General features: G+C 42.1%; 1 protein-coding gene across 2 annotated transcripts in view; it reads right to left on the bottom strand.

The window, feature by feature from the left end:
• Positions 1 to 20,903, bottom strand: part of gatad2b (GATA zinc finger domain containing 2B) — a 64,586-nt gene that overhangs the window by 16,641 nt on the left and 27,042 nt on the right. For both annotated transcript variants that reach the window (XM_031278517.2, XM_031278519.2), the window contains exons 2-4: positions 7,152 to 7,532; positions 2,678 to 2,807; positions 421 to 552 (exon numbers count right to left, since the gene is read on the bottom strand). In XM_031278517.2, the coding sequence (XP_031134377.1) occupies positions 421 to 552; positions 2,678 to 2,807; positions 7,152 to 7,531 (642 nt within the window). In that variant the 5' untranslated portion in view covers position 7,532. The remainder of the gene's footprint in view (positions 1 to 420; positions 553 to 2,677; positions 2,808 to 7,151; positions 7,533 to 20,903) is intronic.

A 20,903-nucleotide genomic window follows, 5' to 3' on the forward strand; every position in this document is an offset into this window, starting at 1 on the left:
TTACAGTGTAGGAGTCAACCTGTCAGTGCTCTCTGGAGGACAGAGTATGCATCAAAACTGATCTTTTTTTATCAGATTCTTTAAACTCCTCACAATCGATATTAGTATGGGTTGGGCTATACTTTCTACAAATTTATACTAATACATCATAATGTATTAGCTGAGGATATTTTGTATTAATAATATGAAACTGTAAAGTAACCAGTAACTGCAGCTGTCAAATAATGTAGTGTAAAAAGTACAATATTTCCCTCTGAAATGTAGTAGAATATTAGAGTAGGATAACATGGAAATACTCAAGTACATTTAAACCACACAATTGTATTAAAGAACAGTACTGGAGAAAAGGTAATCCATTACATTCCACCACTGAATATTCCAGGAGCAGGCAGATGCAACAGAGTGACCAGCAGCACTGACCTTCTGCACCACATTCTCCTTCTGCATCTGACTCTGTCGGAGCTTCTTGAGCAGGACCAGGCGCGCCTCCTCCAGACGCAGCTCCTCTCTCAGAGCTTTGATCAACTGCTGCCTCTCTTCTCCTGTCTTCCCCTGGACATCACAGTGACACATGGTAGCCAGATGGCAAATTTAAGGCAACCTATTACACACCTTTGAGCTGCCTAAATACGCCTTTAAATAAAGGAAATGTGTCTTTCATTCTAATGGTCTAATAGGGCTGGGCGATATGGAGAAAATCAAATATCACGATATTTTTGACCAAATACCTCAATATCGATACCGCAACGATATTGTAGTGTTGACTATTGGTGCTTTCACAAAATATTTACTAGGGCTGTCAATCGATTAAAAAATGTAATCTAATTAATTACATACTCTGTGATTAATTAATCGAAATTAATCGCATACATAATTAACGGTGCCTGAACCGATACTTTTTAAGAAAGTAAAAAAAGAAAAGAAAAAAAAGGTACTAAACAATAGTTGGTGACATTAAAGAACGGCTTGTTTATTGCTAAGGCCATATGGTCAAAATTAAATGATTTAATAATAATGTATAACAATTACTTATTTCACTAGTAAATTGCTGTTGAACGACAAAAACAGTCACCAGATGGAAAATGGACATTTACAATAACTTCAAATGCACCACGAGGCTGTAGTTTACCAGTTTCATTGAACGCACCGTCTGTGTTGTTTTTCCGACAACAGCAGCTGCAGATTCTTACATACCAGTGTTGAATCCTCTACAGTAAAACACAGTCACACTTTACACTGTTTAGAGTTAGCTGTCAGCATTTTAACTGTGTTTAATCCAGCTACTAGCTAGCGGTAGGCTAACATTAGCTGCTGTTGAGTATAGTGTTAACTAGCTAGCGGTAGGCTAACGTTAGCTGCTGTTGAGTATAGCGTTAACTAGCTAGCGGTAGGCTAACGTTAGCTGCTGTCGAGTATAGTGTTAACTAGCTAGCGGTAGGCTAATGTTAGCTGCAGTTGAGTATATTTTTAACTAGCTAGCGGTAGGCTAACGTTAGCTGCTGTCGAGTATAGTGTTAACTAGCTAGTGGTAGGCTAACGTTAGCTGCTGTTGAGTATAGTGTTAACTAGCTAACGGTAGGCTAACGTTAGCTGCTGTCGAGTATAGTGTTAACTAGCTAGTGGTAGGCTAACGTTAGCTGCTGTTGAGTATAGTGTTAACTAGCTAGCGGTAGGCTAACATTAGCTGCTGTCGAGTATAGTGTTAACTAGCTAGTGGTAGGCTAACGTTAGCTGCTGTTGAGTATAGCGTTAACTAGCTAGCGGTAGGCTAACATTAGCTGCTGTCGAGTATAGTGTTAACTAGCGTCATGTGCAGCGGTGTTTGGGTTTCCTGTATCGTCTGTTTCAGAGCATCAGAGAGAAGAGCAGACATATCAGTGGCTCCAGATTTCGGTAGCCAGGGTTGGCAGGAAGAAGATTTTTACAAGTAAATGTTCCAATTAATGATCCAGGCAGCACATTCTCGTCTCCCTCCTTCATTTTACAGTCCAATGGTGGCTAGAACGGCTCCGGGTCAAACCTCAATATGGAATGGATTAATCTGCGTTATTTTTTTTTAACGCGTTATTTTTTCTCAGATTAATGAATCGAAATGAACGCGTTATTTTGACAGCCCTAATATTTACACAATGAGATTTTTGATAAATAATCATCAGTAATGTGGATATAATGACTAAGTGGATAAAGGCAAATAATAGAACAGTTACAGTCTGGTAAGTTCAGAAAATGACATCACTTTACTGTAATGCAGCCTTTAAAACCAGGACAAGACACCACTTATGTCATATTGCGATATTACGATATCCAAAATCTAAGACGATATCTAGTCTCACATCACGATATCGATATAATATCGATATATTGCCCAGCTCTATGGTCTAATGATGCATTTCATTAGTTATTTGTGTTGAGGTATGTTTTGTTTCAGTTAGTGAGTCCCTACAATTCATTTTAATTTAACTGTATTTTCTAATTGATATTTTTCATTGCTGATCATTTCCCATGTGCGCCATAGATACTGTAGCCCTGTATAGCGAAGCATGCTCTATAGATTTCATTTCATACTGTGGATTAATCAAGGACTACAGAGACTTCATTTTGACAGCTCCTGACTCTGATAGTTATTCAGGTTGAAGACAGCTGTACAATACATTCAGTGTATTCCTTAAAGTTTTACCTTAAACATGTCCAGGTTGGCCTGGTGCAGGCGCTCCTCAGGGCGAGGTGTTGTTCTGGGACTGGATGCCTCGTTGTCTGACAGGATGATAACATCTGGAGACGGAGTTCGTCTGTCATGGTCTGCATCACTACATGGGAGAAAAAGAAAAAGAAAACGTCCTGTCAACTTTTCTAACATCTAAAATGCATGTTCATTATAAAAATGTGCCAGTTTCTCAAAACTTGATCTGGACAAGCTTTGAGGCTGACATGGGACTCAGTTTGTCAGGCAGGTCACACGACTATGGAGGGGTTGGATGTGAGGAGCACCATAGCCTCTAGGTACTGCTAGCAGGGCTGTCAAGGTGGCTGGTCTGTGAATGCTCCTCTACAAGTCTCTCCACAGAGGTTTTCTTTTTCCGGAGTGGCTTGTTTAGCCTAACTGACTGCTGAGAGGTTTGTCCTTCCTGCAGGCTCTCCAATCTCTGGAACACTTGTAAGGTTCTGCTATACCCGTTTCCTACCAAAAAAAAAAAAAATCCACATACACCCACTAACATCTAGCGTTTGTCTGCAATGGGAAAGGTTACAATGGGCATTCAAATGACTCTTCAGCCCTGTTCTGGCGCGATGCTGTGATGCACGTCAGCTCCGTCGGTAACTTCTGTCATCTCGGCCACAAATTCTGTTTGTCTCCGCCCAAGCAGTGCCAGAACATCAAAATATTCGGCACCGAGTTTGAAAGAGAGAGAGAGAGAGAGAGAGAGAGAGAGAGAGAGAGAGAGAGAGAGAGAGAGAGAGAGAGAGAGAGAGAGAGAGTGTGTGTGTGTGTGTGTGTGTGTGTGGCGGTGTCTGGGGAGTGTGTGGTGGAGCGGGTGAGAAAGTGACGGTGATTGCAGAGCAATCGGTCTAAGCGAAGTTGAACTTTATCAAGTTTAGATATCAAGTGAATGTCAGCTAACAGCAGAGTTGTACATTCTGTTTTGTGCACTTTATCGGAAAGCTGTAGCAGGAGAAGTTAACAACACCTGTTTTCTCCGGCGAGTTCGTGACTTTGAAAGTGACACACCAGAAAAATAACAAGACAGGTATACTCGTCCACTGGCAATAGGAAAGGAGTCTATCGGCTATTTTTAGCAGGTGTAAAACCTGCATATACATGCTAATTTTGTTTGAAAAAGGGTCTTGGTCACAGTTTGATCATGGAGGTCTACATACAGTTGCTTGGCCTTCAGGGCTTGGTTTTTGGTGTCACAAGAACTGTGAATTGTGGGACCTTACATACACAGGTGTGTGCCTTTCTATTTCATGTCCAATAGGGCTGGGCGATATGACGTAGGGCTGGGCGGTATGTATTCGATTTAGCTGAAGCAGCATCAGGGGCAATTAAGGGTTAAGTTTCTTGCCCAAGTAAATACGACTAGCTAGTTATGGAAATATGACTGGGTTCAAAATGACGACTCGTGTTATGCATAACTTTTTTGGGGAATAGCTCATTGTGTAGCCTGCTGTCGGCGAGATAGAGACAGCGAGAGATGGTGGGTGCGCTGAGAGCAGACAGCTGTTGGCGATCGGAGCAGAGGAGGAATTAACAGTAAAGTTGTCAAGTTGTAAATGTACAGTGTAGGTTTCACTGTTAAGCAGGAGAGGAAAACCTGTTATTATAACTACTATTTAGTTAGTTATTGTAAAACAACTAAAGAAGCATTCTTAGAGATAGGCCTGTTTTTATTTAATATAGGATATTTGTTTTAGAGTATTTTTTATTAACACGTTTTGCAGCTGTATACTTCTAACAATATAATGCAGTAAGGCTCTCAGGCATTCTGTATTGCTTTCATCTATTTATTCTCCTGTAGATCGACTTTTGTAATTATATCTGATTCAGCACACATGTAGCCTAGCATCATTTACTCCTCCCTCCTCTTGTGAGTCTTTTGTTGAGGAAGTAACCTCCTTAAATGTACATATGACAATTATTCACTTCAATGATATATTCATTTATTTTAATGAATTAATAAACCCCTGGACTGTAATATTTCAGATGTGTTTGAGCAACATTTCTGCTCATCTTGAACTTTGTGCACATTTAAAATATAACTCATCCCATCTGTGCGCTCTGTGATTTGGAGGAGTCGTGATATTTTGAGAAAAAATAAAGTGATAACAGACTAAAGTTTAGGGAAGTGGCTGAACGCTGCTCTACATCGGGGGTGGAAGACCAAAACTACGGCAGAAATTCACGGAGCTAAAACGCGTCACATCTGCCGAGGCATGTCGACAGCAGAGCGCGTCCTTTATAAACCTGAAGCTGCACAGACCACGGAAGCCGTGCTGCTCATATTGTTACAGAGAGAGAGTGAGATGATTTAGACTGATTTGGCGACGATTCCTCCGAAAATTACACCTTTCACAGCTTTCCTCACTTAGAGACTGTTGATAGGTGACAGCAACAAATACGGCATGATGGTCAGACCCTGCACGTAGCTGCCCGTTCTATTGGCCTCGGAAAAATAAACTGGACAAAGTTACAGTTCTACCGTGAGTTCTACAAAAAAATGTAAGAACTGCGAGTGCCTTGGAAAATACTTTATATTTGCATGTGCCATTCTGGGGCTTTTTTATTCTATTATTCTTATTTTTGTAAAAAAAAAAAAGAAAAAAAAAAAAAATCGAAAAGAGCGAGAGATCCGGGGCTATTCATAAAACATTCGGGCCCCTAACGACGCCTCTGGTGAATAGAGCAAAATGATACTCAACCCCAAAATCTTTTGTTATTGTGAGATACCACATCAAATCCTCCCTGCAGCGCCATGCCCAGCCCCACAACTCTGTATCCACACAATAACTATTAGAGTTTTTGATAGAAAAACTATGTTCAACAAGGTGTTCAAAAAAACAGTAACAAGGACCATAATAAGGAATCAACCATTCATTTTCATTTCCAAGAGTACAATTATCAAATTGTGATTTTGAACACAGCATCTGGCCTCTGAACTCTCACTGGCAAATGATTCAATTTGTAGCTAATTAAGGTCTGTCAGTTGGCCAAACTACGTCCGTGTATGTACTGTTAACACTGGGCCAAAAATCCACCTGTGGAAAAACTATTTTGCTGATTGCATCACATCATTTTCAGCTTGTGAGAAGCTAGCTTGGTAGAAGAGCTGGGCGATAGTGAACATGATTCAGGGCTGTGAAGCTAGTGTTAGTGCTAGTGACTTAGTAAAGAGTCATCAGTCACACATGTCAGATCTATTACTTGACTTAGCATTTGTTTGTTTTTTTAAAGATTCTTTTTTTGGGCATTTTCAGCCTTTATTTTGACAGGACAGCTGAAGACATGAAAGGGGAGAGAGGGGGGGAATGACATGCAGCAAAGGGCCGCAGGTCGGAGTCCAACACGCGGCCGCTGCGTCGAGGAGTAAACCTCTATATATGGGCGCCCACTCTACCAGGTGAGCTATCCGGGCACCCTGACTCAGCATTTTTGTTGTTGTTGTTTGGTAATTAGTTGTTAATCGGGTTGATACTTTGTTAACCACCCATGCTGGCCTGGAGTGATATTCACAAGTAGAGCTGAAAGATGAATCACTTATTCGATTAGTTGTCAACTATGAATAGTCATGAATAGTCAACGATTTTGATACTCCATTAATCAGTTTGAGTCATTTTCTATGAAAACAAAGTAAAGAAATATATATTCCAGCTTGTTAAATGTCAATACATACTTTCTAGTTTATTCACTCCTTTATGACAGACAACTGAATATCTTTAAATTGTTGACAAAACAAGACATTTGAGGACGTCGTCTTGGGCTTTGGAAAAAGTGGGTGACATTTTTCACCATTTTTTAGACCAAACAACTAATTGATTAATCAACAATGAAAATAATCATTAGTTGCAGCCCTATTTACAAGTGCAATATTTCAGATATGTTCCCCAAACTGTACAACACTACAAAAAGACAGTGGTCCAAAGTAACTAATGGCAACTAATCACTAAAAACACACATATCTGACTTGAGCAGGGCACAGAAATACAACTTTCAAGGTCAGGAAAATACCAAACTGTCAGGAAGCTGCTTCGCTGGACATAGCACAGCCACAACAATAGAGCCCAGTGTGTTATAAGACACCTTACAGCAGGGGCACTGAAAACAGCACCACCCACTGGTATGTACTCTTTCAGGTAGAGGAGAACTATTTTTTACCCAACACATGTTGACATGGGACAGTAGGAAAAGCACAGGTGGAAACAATTTAGATAAATGATGGCTTTAGGGTCCTGGTATTGTTCATGCTAGCCCATTGTCATGGTTTACTGGGACACTTGAATAGAACAGAGCCACCATAATTGTAATTGGTAACATCTGTACTTTTCCTACTATGACAAGTCAAAATGTCTGCTTACCCCTCTCTTATTTATTCTCTTAGACCCCCAGTCCACTGTGGTTCTTATGTGTAAATGTTCTGTTCTGTTCTTATTCTCACCATCTTCTCCCAGCGCTCATATCCACCGGCTCATCCATGATGTTTTCCTTCCCATTCTTACTGGGTCCAATATGGCTGCCGTGGCCTCCCAGCCTCAGACTCCCATTCAGCTTCTCCTCATAAGCAGCCCCCATTAGACTCTGGTGGTGGAGGGTGCTGGCTCCGGGACCCTTCCCGTCTCCCAGGGGCCCTGCAACCTCAAGGGCTGCCAGGTCAGCTAGGTCCTTACGTTTAAGAAGTGCCAGCATCTTCAGGCGCTCCATGGCCTCGTGGCCCTCCATTTTAAGGCGCTTGGCTAGTGCCTCCTCTCGCTCGCTGGGTGACTCCAGGCCTCGCTTTAGCAGGTTGAGCCTTAGCGCCTCCTCAGACATCCGCTCCATCCTTGAGTAGAAAGAAGAGGTGTTAGCAGAGCCACATTAACAATCAGGATCTCAACTATACATACTATACTATAAAAACTAGGGTTGGAACGACGCATCAACGTAATTAATTAGGATTTGTGTGTGTGGCAGTGTTTACGTTCATGCCCAATGGCGGCTCCCAGGCATGCTGAAAATGAGTCTTTATTAACGACGCATTCCAGCGCATTTGCAAGTTGGAAGCAGTTAGTGTATGCGCATATAGACCTATACAACTAAACAACATAGATCAACATTAATGTCACACTGTAAGTCGTGGTAAGCAACAACAGATAAAATATCACGTTTGCGATTTGATGAGCATTTCAAAGTCTGCCAGAGATGTTCACAAGTCATTCTTTGGAAGTTCAAGTCAAGTCTCAAGTCTTTTGCAACGAGTCCAAGTCAAGTCTCAAGTCTCTGGCCATCTGATCTGTCTATTTAACACATCCCTCTAGCCCTCAGACCTGGTGAAATATGAACCTAAGTCTGGCACATCATATGGATACAACTATAAAGATACTATTTGCCTGTTCCCAGCATTAGCACAACACTTTGGGTGGTTAGCTTGTTACCTGTGACGATATATGCTAAATGTAACGTCTCTTTCACATTATCCAGTGACTGACCTATCTGGGTGCGTTTGGAGATGCCTGATGAAGTTTGACGTTGTTGATCCAGCATCATTTATCTTGGTGTCACACACCTTGCATGTAGCTGTTCTCTTACTGCCACTGTTTACCAAGTTATTGAAAGCAAAACTAATGACAAAAGGAACAACTTCAAATTCAATTATAGCAAAGGGCGGGGGACATGCAGCTCGTCATACGTTTCCCCAACGTATATGCGCCAATAAAAGAATATAGAAATACATGAATACATTTAGATTTAATAAACAATAATTGCATGAAAACAGGTTGTTGACGAGTCTCGAAGCTCGAGTCAAGTCTGAAGTCTTTCGGGTCGAGTCGCAAGTCAAGTCTGAAGTCACTGTTTGTGTGACTTAAGTACGACTCGAGGCCCCATCTCTGAAGCACTCAAGATCCGCTACTAAACATCGAAAGATGCTGACTTCTCTACAAAATGGACAGTTACTTCATTCTGAACCAATTTTCATGAAATTTGGTTTGATATGAATGTGAGGAATTGAACATGATGCTGGTTACTTATTGGAATTAAATTCAGTTACTGGGGATGGATCCAATACGCTCTGTATCAAAACATGAACCTTCTGAATAGCCACAATGCCCTCTGGGACATGCAGGCTCCGATCTATGAACAGGCAACATCAAGTGTAAATGATTCAGAATCCTAGCTTTTGTGAGTTTCTCCAAAAAATATTTTATTTTCATGATCATTAATTCACTTTACACTATACACAATACTATACTATGATATAATACAATACTATAATATATTATATTAATAATTTTATAATATTGTATTGTGCTATTGTGTTATATTATAGTATTGTACATATTGTACACAACTTGATAGTCGTCAGATTCATCTACCAACCCTTATAGAACTGGTCCAGGTTTGCTTTGGACCAGAGGCCTGTACTACGAATCCAGAACAACATGTCCTGGATTTCTTTCAGTTACCCGTCTTCACCAAACCTAACAACCGCGGTCCTCCATAACCTGTGTCACGACGCTGGTTATCAACTAGTTCAGTCAACCCAGGGTTTCCCAATCTAGAGACGCGCGCGTTCACATAAAAGAGGCGGTGTTTGCGCACCACGACCAATCGCAAACATCTACCAGAGCCTCATATTTTACATAACAAGAGCAAACTATAACTCTACATAAATATGAAGAACACAGACACGGTTTTACAGGCAAAATGCAGGAAGGAAAGCTGGCATAAAAAGCCGACACTGTTTTGTGTAAATCACAACGTTTAGCTTATCAATATCAGTTCCAGTGGTGTAGTCTACGTGATAGTAAGCTCCAGGATTTCCATATACTCACTTAAAAATGCCCAATGACACGTAACATACTTTCGATTATATATTCCATGCTTTTTTCTAAGGTATTTTTTTTTTTTTACTGTAAATTGGTGGAATGCAGGAAATGAAGTCGTTTATGCTTAAAACTTCCCTGGGGGAGGACACCCAGACCCCCCACTATGATATGCCCCCCTCCTCCCCCAAAGGCAGATTCTGGCCAATATACAGTACAGTACACCAGCTATAATAGCCTACATTAGACTACACTGGTCACTTCCCCATCAGTCAGGCACAAGATCTGACCATAATTACACTTCTGCTTTCCATAAACTGTCGTTGCTTTAGCCTTTTATTTCAGTTGCAACCCCAGCAGTGGTACGCAATCGTGAGAGAAAATTAATAAAAACATAAAAACATAATTTAAACCGCATACCGCAACCGTTGCGCATTGGCAACACACGGCTGAAGAAGCCGACAAATAGCCTATATGTAATTCCCTCCGCTTCAAATCTATATCTTTCGTAAAGATACCCATCAGGGAATGTTAACGGGGTTGTCGGTCTCTAAATGTTTTAACTTTTATGAGCGCACCTCTCTCTCTCTCCGCCGACCGGGCTCCAGCTGATCGTCTAAGAACGGTGACGCCGTTATCAGTCGAGTATTGATTGGTCAGTGGGTGATGCTTTTACACCGGTTGATCTCTAATCTCCAACATAATCTGCTCCTGACCAGGTTAGGCGTTCAGCATAAGTTACCACGGCGATTGAACCCGATAACAACTAATCCACCTTCGTAGTACTGAAAACCCTGGATGGAACCTGAAGTTAGCTCGTTAACGCCAAATCTCGCTTCGTAGTACAGGCCTCAGGTCTTAGTTATGCTGCTATAGTTTTAGACTGCCGGGGGACTTCCTTCCTAGGGCTGGGCGATATGGAGAAAATCAAATATTACGATATTTTTGACCAAATACCTCGATATCGATACCGCCACAATATTGTAGTGTTGACTGTTGGTGCCTTCACAAAATATTTACACAATGAGATTTTTGATAAATAATCATCAGTAATGTGGCTATAATGACTGAGTGGATAAAGGCAAATAATAGAACAGTTACAGTCTGGTAAGATCAGAAAATGACATCACTTTACTGTAATGCAGCCTTTAAAACCAGGAAAAGACAACACTTATGTCATATTACGATATCCAAAATCTAAGTCGATATCTAGTCTCATATCACAATATCGTTATAATATTGATATATTGCCCAGCTCTATTCCTTCCTATGACAAAAAGAGCTCCTCTCTCCTCTGTCTTTCCATCTGTGTGCATCCATGTCCCAGAAACGCTTGTTACTAACCTAGCTCTGGGGAGCTTACTCCCTGGAGTCCTTATGTTTTCTCACCCAGCAGTTTTCCTTGGATTAGGGTGGCACCTAAATCATGGTTGCAGCTGCCACCGTGGTCCTGTTCCGCACCCTGCTACGCCCTGAACTGCTACAACTTTTATTTCTAGTCTTAGTTCTATTATCTTTATTGTTACTATAACTGCCACTGTTCATCATACCAACTGCTATGATTATTATGAATCATATTTCTGTATATCTGTATCAGGGTCTCGGTGTCCCAACCGATGAAGCAGATGACCGCCTACCAAGAGTCTAGGTCTGTCCCAGGTTTCTCCCTAAAAGGAACTTTTTCCTCACCACTGTTGCACTAAATGCTTGCTCTTGGGGGAATTGTTGGGTCTTTGTAAATTATAGTGTGGTCTAAGATTAATGGTGGAAGTTATGGTTATTTATTGGTAAGTTATTTAAAGGAATAATCGACTAATCAGAAAATTATCGATAGATTAATCGAAAAAATTATCGTTAGTTGCAGCCTCAATATAAATTGACTAGTGCCAGGTATACATCAACCACTGTATCTAAGTATAAATCAAGGAATCTGTGTGTGTCTCCCGTGTAACCCAGTACAGCAGCAGGGGCGAGGGGTTACTACATCCCTAGAAGGCTCATTGATTGTGGTTCACCGGCCCTGCTATGAACCTCGGTCCCCTGGATAAAAGTCTGTGTTGTTTGACCCACTCACTACCCAAACCTGCCTCCTTACACGTGGATTTTCAGTCTCGAACACTACTCTTTACCGTGGTCATACAGCGCTGCGGTCGAGCTGCTGCTCTGCCTGGTGCGTCTCATACCGACGCTAACGGGTGCATTTTGCAACTGAACAAGCATCAGTATTTGACAACTTGGTAATGAGAATGGGTTGGTACACAAACACGTTAAACGCCCAGGCTCTTGGGCTCTCCAGCACATTGTTTTGTTGCCAGAGGTTGTGCACATTTCTCCAGCCGATCTGTGTGCTGTAGTGGCTCCTCAGCAGGCTGCTTCCACGTCGCCTAATACTACCTGGATGTGTGACGGCTAGACGAAAACATTTATATTTATAAATATTTATTTATTTATTTTTTATTTATAAATATTTATTGGTTTTGCAGGACGTGAACATTGTACCCCTGTCCTGTGCGTCGGCTTGGATATCCACAAATCTCAATCTCAAAAATCTCATCCCTGAATGCAACCCCTGTGACGTGAGGATCAGTGCAGTGAAATGCCAGGATGCAACAAGGATAAATAAATAACCAGACAATATGGACAGTTGATCGTAAGCTCATTCAGATAGAAGTGGGTTAAACACAGCGGGCTAAGAATAGCCTGGATCTCTGCACTTGATGGTGACAAACAACAACAACATACCAGCAAGGAAGACCTTTGTACACACAACAACAAGCAAAGTCTTCTGAGCATTAACATTGGGGCTGACAGAGCAGTACACCAATCAACAAAGGCTGGATGAAATGACAAAGCAGAAATGCTCACTCACTTCTGCTGGCCCAGTTTCAAATCTATGACTTTTTTAAACTCTCTGACTGCAGATGTTGCAGATCCTACAGTGTCTATGAAAAGTCTATAACCTCTGGCTGAAACAGGGTCTCATCTGGACTCAGTCTTTCATTACTCCTGACGGGTGGGCTCTGCAGTTATTGCTTTATGGTTATTGTTCAGCTAGCAGCACTGCTTTGCCCAACATTAAATCTCACCAGGTGAAAATAGATGTACACTACAAGGGGGGGCTGAATAACAGGAAACTTGGTACTAGGGATGTTAATGATTAACTGTTTAACCGCCAATTTTGACCAATTAATACCATCAGTCAAACAACAATATTTAAACAAAAAGAAATTCAATAACGTTTTTTGCACTGTTAAAGACAAATAGCCAGTGCTTGTTATGCACTTTTGGTTTGCTCATGGTTCTCTGCTCTACGGTGCTCACAGTGGAGAGCTACGCGACATGTGGCGCTATATGGATGAGGACTGGGGGGGTAAATGCATAGACAGTATATAATGGACCAACAGGTCCCGTGTCTCTGGACGGAGACCAGTGAAGGATATTAGAAGCACTTTTCCGGTGATGGCTGAGCGTTACTGAGCAGCCTCCAACTGAGCTTGAAGACGTAAATGTGACGTGAGCAACCTGTCTGAAAGTTGGAAGTCTTCTGGTAGCTGTGCCAAGAGAAATCTCAATCATTCCCAATCTAGCAGAGACGGAGAGCGTAGGTATATGTAAGGAGATAACATAGGCACAGGCTAATTATTGATCACTAAAATGATAGTTAACATTAGTAATTAAACTTAAACAGCTAATGGAAGTCCAAACTGCCTGAGAGCTTCTCCTGTACTATACGGTAATTCCTCTACTATGAGACAGTAAGTCTCGTGGTTATGACCCAATCGTTAGCCTATTTTTATAAAAACGTCTGCTACGGAGCCATAACGTGAGGTACAAGGTAATGGAGCCTTTTATACATTGTCGTGTTTCTTTAGAAATAAACAACGGACAAATAGAGTCTTTAAACTCTTCAGATGTAAAGTTATTCTCTGTCAAAGTGACGTCAAAATGAATGGCAGTCAATGGGATGCTAATGGGAGGTGATGGCTTGTTAGCATCAAAATGTACGCGTTGTGAGGAGAAGCTTACCCCCCTTGGGTAAATGGGTCGAGCTGGACCTGTTGATATGACCCAGTCATCACTCTGTATGTCACTGTTAGCAGAGGCAGTCTGCAAACTCACAGCACCAGTGCTATGTGCAAAAAAAGTTTACATTTTCTTTATTTTGAACATAATGCAAGTTGTTCTGTTGTCTTTTTATTTTTATTTTTGACTCTCTCCTGTCTGCCCTTGTGGCTTGAAATAAAATGGGCTTGGGATGGGACAAGAGTTTTTGTGGGAGTAGGATGGGACAGGATTGGAAATCCACTCCTGTGTCACCTTTAGCAGCCACTGGTCATAAGCAGACTGAGTTCCACCTGTGGTCAACACCTAAAGGTCCAGTAATCCAGGATTTACTGGAAATGCTTCACTTCCCCTTTGTATTTCCAAAAAACCCTTGATATCTATGGCAGGCAAAGAGACTTGTCTCAATAAATCCAGTGGGGAGTACGGTCATCCCACTGGGTTCCAACTTCAAACCAAGGAAGAGTCCTAACAGGGCAGTTTAAGCATCAGTGCCACAGCGATTCCCTGACATACTTTAAGACAAATGGAGCATTTCCTGAAAACCTATTAAGAAATTTGTATTTAAATAGTGACAATTTGAACACTCAGGCTACAGAATCCTCCAAGGAAACAAACTTGTTTTCATTGATTTATAGAGACTGGTCTTAAAAGGGCCAAACACACCAGTCATAAACATCTGGCATGTTTTGGCCCATTTTCTACAAATCATGAAGAGTTAATATTACTGCTGCTGACTATGGTTTCCTTTTATTTCCGTTCTTCATGAACTCAACATCACTGTTGTGCGGTATTGCTGTGAAGACTTTTCAAATTAATCTGCACTTGTGAACACAATGGAACTTAAAAAGACCTGATGTTCACTGGGATGGATTACAAAACTCAAGTTTCAAGAGTCTGCAAAGAAACAAATGAATGGAAACCAGTGGCTGCCTGTTAAGTGTCTACATACTGTATACACATACGATTCTTCAGCATGCATCAGAAATAATCAGCAGTAATGAGCTTACATGTAGTATTTATGGTTATGGAGAGAACATATCCTGTATCCTGCGTGTTTTCTGTCCTTGTTTGTTTGGTAGCAGTGAGTGGTTTTTCAAGGTGTGAATAACTAAAACTCTGCAGGCTTCTCCTCCATTATGACAGACGGTGCATCATGTGTGTGGAGACAACATGCAAATGGATGCTTTAGTTTCCAGCACTGCACCACAGAATTAACAACACCTGGACCGACACTGAATTAGGCAAAAATGTCCTGTACGGCAGAGCGTCAGTGACTGTAATTCAGACAGAGATTTAATTGGCCTGTTATCACTTAATCAGCTTCCTATTAGCAGATTGTTCCTGCTGGTGTTGTTCTATCGTTTCCCCTCATCTATTGTATCATGGTGCTGTGGCTGCCACCGCTCTAATCTGTTCATTCTGTCCATAACGGCTCTGTTATCCATCACATCTACAGCAGCCTCTTCAACACAGGGAGGAGTCTTAATGATCGCGCAGTACGGCCCTCCCTGCCACTTTTTTCTTCTCTAATTAATTAGTGACGCAGCGGTGGAGCCCAGTCGTCGCCTCCATTTGCTGGGAGAAAAGCACAAGCAGCCCCTGCAACCTCTCTGCCGAGCCTCCACCTTTAATGAGCCAGAAAGCACCACTGAGAATGGCGCTGATGAGCCAATCAGGGTCGGCCTTGTGCTGCGCGTCAGTAACTGGCACCTCACACCCTTCACCTCCCCCCAGCCACTGCCGCCGCCTTCCTTTACATAATATAATGACTGTTTCAGTCAGCTGCTACACAAGCCACACACTCTCTTTCTCCTTACCCCCCGCCCCCCTAATCCCTCCCACTACCTCCTTACCACCCCACCCCTCTAGCTTTGGGCGCTCTGCCAGGCCAATGCAATAAAGGAAAAGAAAAGCAGACATTGCGAGAGAGAGGCACAAAGAGACAGGGTGGAAGCTGATAGAGGGCAAACGTAGCTCCACCTGGAGCCAAAAACACACTTTTTATAAATCCCACACCGACAAAGTTGGGCAGGTAGACATCTTTATCAAATCGAAATCTGACGGAAGACAGAGAAGACAAGTAGAGAAGTAGTAGCAGCCCTCTGTCATAAAACAGCAGATACAAAGTGTACAGACATCCACGTACAGCACAACATTCCAACAGAAGGCAGGATTTTGTAACCCCCTCTCCTGCTCCAGCTGTATAGTACCACAAAGAAACCCCTCCCTGCTCCTTTACCCTCCCCCAATTCCTCAAACCCTCAGTCTTTCCCTCCCCCTTTTTTTTTTTACTGTAAAAATAAACACATGCTTACTTTCAGGGGCCCCTTAAATGTAGCCAGAGCTGAGAGCTTCATTTGTTAATATTATACCAGCCAATCAAAAGTGGATATGGAGCCTGTGTAGGCATGTGTGTGTATGGGGTAATAAAGGAGTGACACAGCCAAGATACACTGAGAGCAGAAGGATTTTTTTCTTCATCTTGCGCTATCCTCGCACAAGTCTTTGTGTAGGCTGTGTGTGCGTGTGTGAACAGGGCTAGAAAGGAGGCAGAGATGGCAGCTCTCTCCTGATGTAATGCCAACTCTTAATTCCCTCCTTCCCCCCCCCCCCCCCACACACACACACACACCATGTTCTTTATGCACAGAGCTGTCGATCAGATGGCTGCTGCTAAAATGTCCTCCTCTGAATTAAACCAGCGGCCCTTGTCAAATGCACACTCTTGCTGTCCACAGCAAAGACCACCCTCCCTGTCCTGGTCTGTCCTGCCCAGGTCTGTGTGGCTCAACACCAGGTAAACACCGTTTGCCAAATGCGCCTATTGCCAGCTGACTGAGTGTAATGATAATAAGGCCATTTGCAACTGCACTGTGGAATCTGCTGCTCATTTCATGCACAATCTGCATCATTACAATTCATTTGGCTGATGCAACTCCACTCCTCCCAGTCCGCCTTCTGTCTCTCCACCACCTCCACCTTCTCCTCCTCCTGGACTCTGCTTTTTACACACGACCGGGGAAGCGTTCTCGGTTTCATTTTTCAACACTTTGATTCATCGGTGGACGTCAGGCTTATCGCTGAGGTGCAGGAGCCAGATGTGTCAGCCCTGACTCCCCATCTCTACCCAAAGAAGAAGAAAAGGAAAAAATGTGCAATTACTGATCCGGTGCTGCGAATCACCCACCGTCTCCATTTGTGCCATTAATCCTATCGTCAAAATGGTGGTGATGGGTGCAAAATGGCTGCCATGGCACAAAAGGACCCTGAACCCAAATCAATATCATGTAAAGCTACAAAGGCTACATTTTTACTAATTCTCTGATCAGACCGTTTTGGGATTTAAATCATTTTTTTTTCCAATTTCACACTGGATTTTCTTATTGCGTTTCCTTGAAAAGCACTTTGTAACGTTGTATGTTGAAAAAAGGCACCTGGAGTATTAGTAAAATGATTTTTATGCCTTTTTGTGCCAGAGTCTCCTGCGTTGGTCAACGTACTGGCATTCAAATGAATGAGAGGGCTGCATTTTCTCATGCAGGGCTCCATTCGGTCTGGATGCATACATGCGAGAGTTTCCATCGTCTACCAATCAACAAGAAAATGGTTTGGGGCCCTACCTGAAACCAGAACAAGCTTGTCTAACATTTTAGTCAGGGCTGTCATTACACTTGTTCTCCAAAGTGTTGCTCACTTGACTGTGTGGCTGGGCCAGCTCGTTCGCTCTGCTTAGGTCCTCTTCTCATTTTAACAAACTCGACTGGTTTCAGTTCATTAGGTCAACAAAACAGACAAAACTAAACCAAAGTCCTTCAGGGATGAATGTTCAAAATCTGTGCAACAGAAGCTGAAATATCCTGACTTTAAAAACACTGGATCCTACATTTCCCACAATGCAACCAGTAGCATCTTTCTTTAGACACTCCCTGTCTGGTAAACTCCACCTCCTATTCCTAACATAGCAGGGCCTGAATTTAAATGCGGAATTACAGGTAATGTCATCAATTCCTGCATATCTAGCACTTCTAATGTGGGACATTACTGCACAATTTCACAGCGATGCCTCCCAATGTTCAGCCAACGTTTGCACCGGTGTATGACTGCCCTAACGCACTGCATCGATGGACACATGCAAACAAGGGCGGCTGGCTGAAGCGTTGCATCCACGCGTGGAACCTGCTCAGAAAAAAACACCGGAACACAATAGGAATTGTGTAAACAGCAGTGTGTCAACAGCGTTTATCAGACTGTAATGTTACTAAGAAGTTTTACACCAACAGTGAAATGAGCTGCTCAACTTCTAAAATGTATGCCACTGTGCCCTTTACCAGTCCATGTTACAAATCATCATCTAGTGAACTATTTTCAAAGCTTGCCCTCCCCAAGAGAATTTTTTTTTTTTTTTAAGTTGTTATGAAGTGGAAAGAGATGGAGCGGATGGAGAGGACAGAGCATGAAGACAAGAGAGAAGAGAGAGCCATCAAAGGAAAGACAAAGGACACTGATGCAGCTCAAAGAGGTGACCACTGAGAGAGAAGAGGAGAAGGAGACAGATTACAGCAATGTATATAGTTCAGAGAATGGCAAAAGTTAAAAGAGACAAAATGCAATCTAAGGTAAGAATAAGACATGTAGTTAAGATCACAAGTAGTATGAGCCCCAAAGTATAAATCCCCACTGTGTGAAGCATTTAAAAGGGGAAATTTCTCCCATTTTGAAAAATGAATTTCAGGCCCTGCATAGGCTGTCAGTAAAAAAATTGCTAGGTCCAAGTTAACCCCAAAACATGACAAAGCTCCTCCAGAGACACCAAATTCAATAGAGCTGGTAAGTCCCGCCCCTTCCGCTAATCGCCCTGGACCTCAAAGTGGAAAAACCGTCAATGCAAGTGAATGGGAGAAAATAATTATTTTCTGTACCCGTTTGAATTTTGCCATGAATGTGAACATATGTTGTGTGTGAATTTTTTATATAATTTTTCGTGTAAAGAATGCTTCAATTTAGCGGGTAGAATTTTGATACGGTTAGACTTTGTGTGAGAGCACTTTGTGGACTACAGCTCTTCGCTGCTTTCGACGCGTTTTATATACGTCACCACCACTAGCACATGGATCCCGCTAAACATGGCTGTGTCTTTGGTGCACTTCACCGCATTCTTTCAGGGAGAGGACAAACTAATTGAGCGTGGTGAAAACCACTTCAGGTCTGGGCATGTGGAGGGGTTTAAGTTCGCAAGTGGGGAGATGGTCGGCGTTGTCCACGCCAGTCGAAGAGAAAAGCGTTATAATGTTTCGGTGAGTCTAATAGCTAACTAGCACGTTAGCAAAATGCTAGTAGCAGTTACTGTAGCAAAAGCAAAGCTTGTTTGAATGGTGACATTTGGGTACAAAACACACAGGCATCTCGATCTGTCTTCATAGATTATCGCACCGTGATTTATGGAGGGAAAATGCGTTATGGGGTGACGTCACATATGCGACATGTAGTCTTTCTAGTTTTGTCTTTTCAACAACGGCTAGCCGAAGAATCATGCAATATACTGTCAAACTCGTTACATGAAAAATTATATAAAAAATTCACAGACAACATATGTTCACATTCATGGCACAATTCAAACGGGACCAGAAAATAATTATTTTCTCCCATTCACTTGCATTGACGGTTTTTCAACTTTGAGGTCCAGCGGGGTTTTACGGAAGGGGCGGGACTTACCAGCTCTATAGGCCTTTACGACTGCGTTTGTACTTATGACAAGTAAACATGTGAGAACATATATCAGCCAACTGGCAACTTCTGGGCCTAAAAAGTGGAGCCAATGCGGAAGTGCCTTAAATCTAACTTCCAGCAGGGGCCAACTCCACTGGCTCCAAAAAGAAGTCAGTTTCTTTAAATGACCCTACTTCTTCTTGATTTATTACCTCAATGAACATTTTCCTAACGGGTTATGGCTTCAATCGCTAGTTTCAGGCTTAATATATTTGTTTGTTTATGTATGTATGCACCTTTCACCAAGGCAAATAAAACCTTTTCTGATTCTTCAGCAGCATGATGTTCACTTTGCAAATGATGGTCCCATTTATTTTAAAACAGACGATAAAGCAGGGGCATGGCTACACACCCAACCTGTCAATCATAATAGAGGCTTAGCAATGCTAACCACAGCCCTGTGTGCAATAAAATGGCTGTGAAATTGGTTTGAGTGTTGCCCATGTTTTTGTCTTAAACTTTGACCCTCTCACTGTTTGTTTCATCAAAGTTAATTGGAACACTTTGGTTGCCTAGAAATGTCTTGTTCAGCAACGTTCTGCCAACCTAGCTAGCTAGCGCTAGCGTTAACTTGTAACTTGAATAGAAATAGAAAGACCAGTGACCGGAATTGGATGACTTTCAGCTTGATCGGCCATCAGTCTGATTCTGTGCCGGCAAATTTACACGCATGCGCCTATTTTGCTTCTAACAGATGCAGTAAATTCAGGTGAAGAAGAATCTTATTTAAAGTCTAATGTGGATGCAAGGAGTTGTACATTAGCAGGGATGCAGCACACCATGGAAGTGCTCTGTTGATTTACATGTGAAAGTGCAATACAAATATTTTGTTCCTAAAATCAATTAATAATTGTGATCTCAATATTGATCAAAATCATGATTACCATTTTGCCTATAATCATGAAGCCCTAACATGTAGCGGTCAGCGCCGCGGCACACCGCTGGCGTTTGTAGCTAGGGTTGGGTACCGAACTTGGTACTATTTAGGGTACCTACTTAGGGTTGGGCATCGTTTGGATTTTAACGATTCTGATTCCAATTCTTCCTTTCCATTCCGGTTCTTATCGATTCTCGATTCTTTGAGGGTGGAGTTGAAACGGGTCACATGCCTATTTTCACAAATAAGAGGAAAGTTTTATTTTGATTCATGGTGGTTTGCAGTTGCAGTTTGACAGCTTTTTCAACGTAAAATAAAGCCAGATTAGAGCGCCGCTTACTGTGCTCCATGGCCGCAACACAACAAGTGCCTGGTCGCTACGGAAACCAAAACTTGCGCATATTAAATTGGGAAGCGATGATCGGATTTGAAACCAAATCCTCTAGAAGATTCCAAAAAAAAAAAAAACGATTCTACTGGAATCATAATTTTTGAACCGATTCCAAGAAGGAATTCCAAGAAGGAATCGGTTCTCGATGCCCAACCCTAGCGCTACTACCGAGTACCCATTTGTGTTAAATCAATCGGTGCCAAATATCGGTACCCAAGAGCTCTCTGCATGTTTGTCAGAGAGAGGGGCTCAGCTCTGACAGTAATATAATACATACACCCTTACATTCTT

The sequence above is a fragment of the Sander lucioperca genome, chromosome 16, assembly GCF_008315115.2.
Source record: "Sander lucioperca isolate FBNREF2018 chromosome 16, SLUC_FBN_1.2, whole genome shotgun sequence".
Classification (NCBI taxonomy): domain Eukaryota; kingdom Metazoa; phylum Chordata; class Actinopteri; order Perciformes; family Percidae; genus Sander; species Sander lucioperca.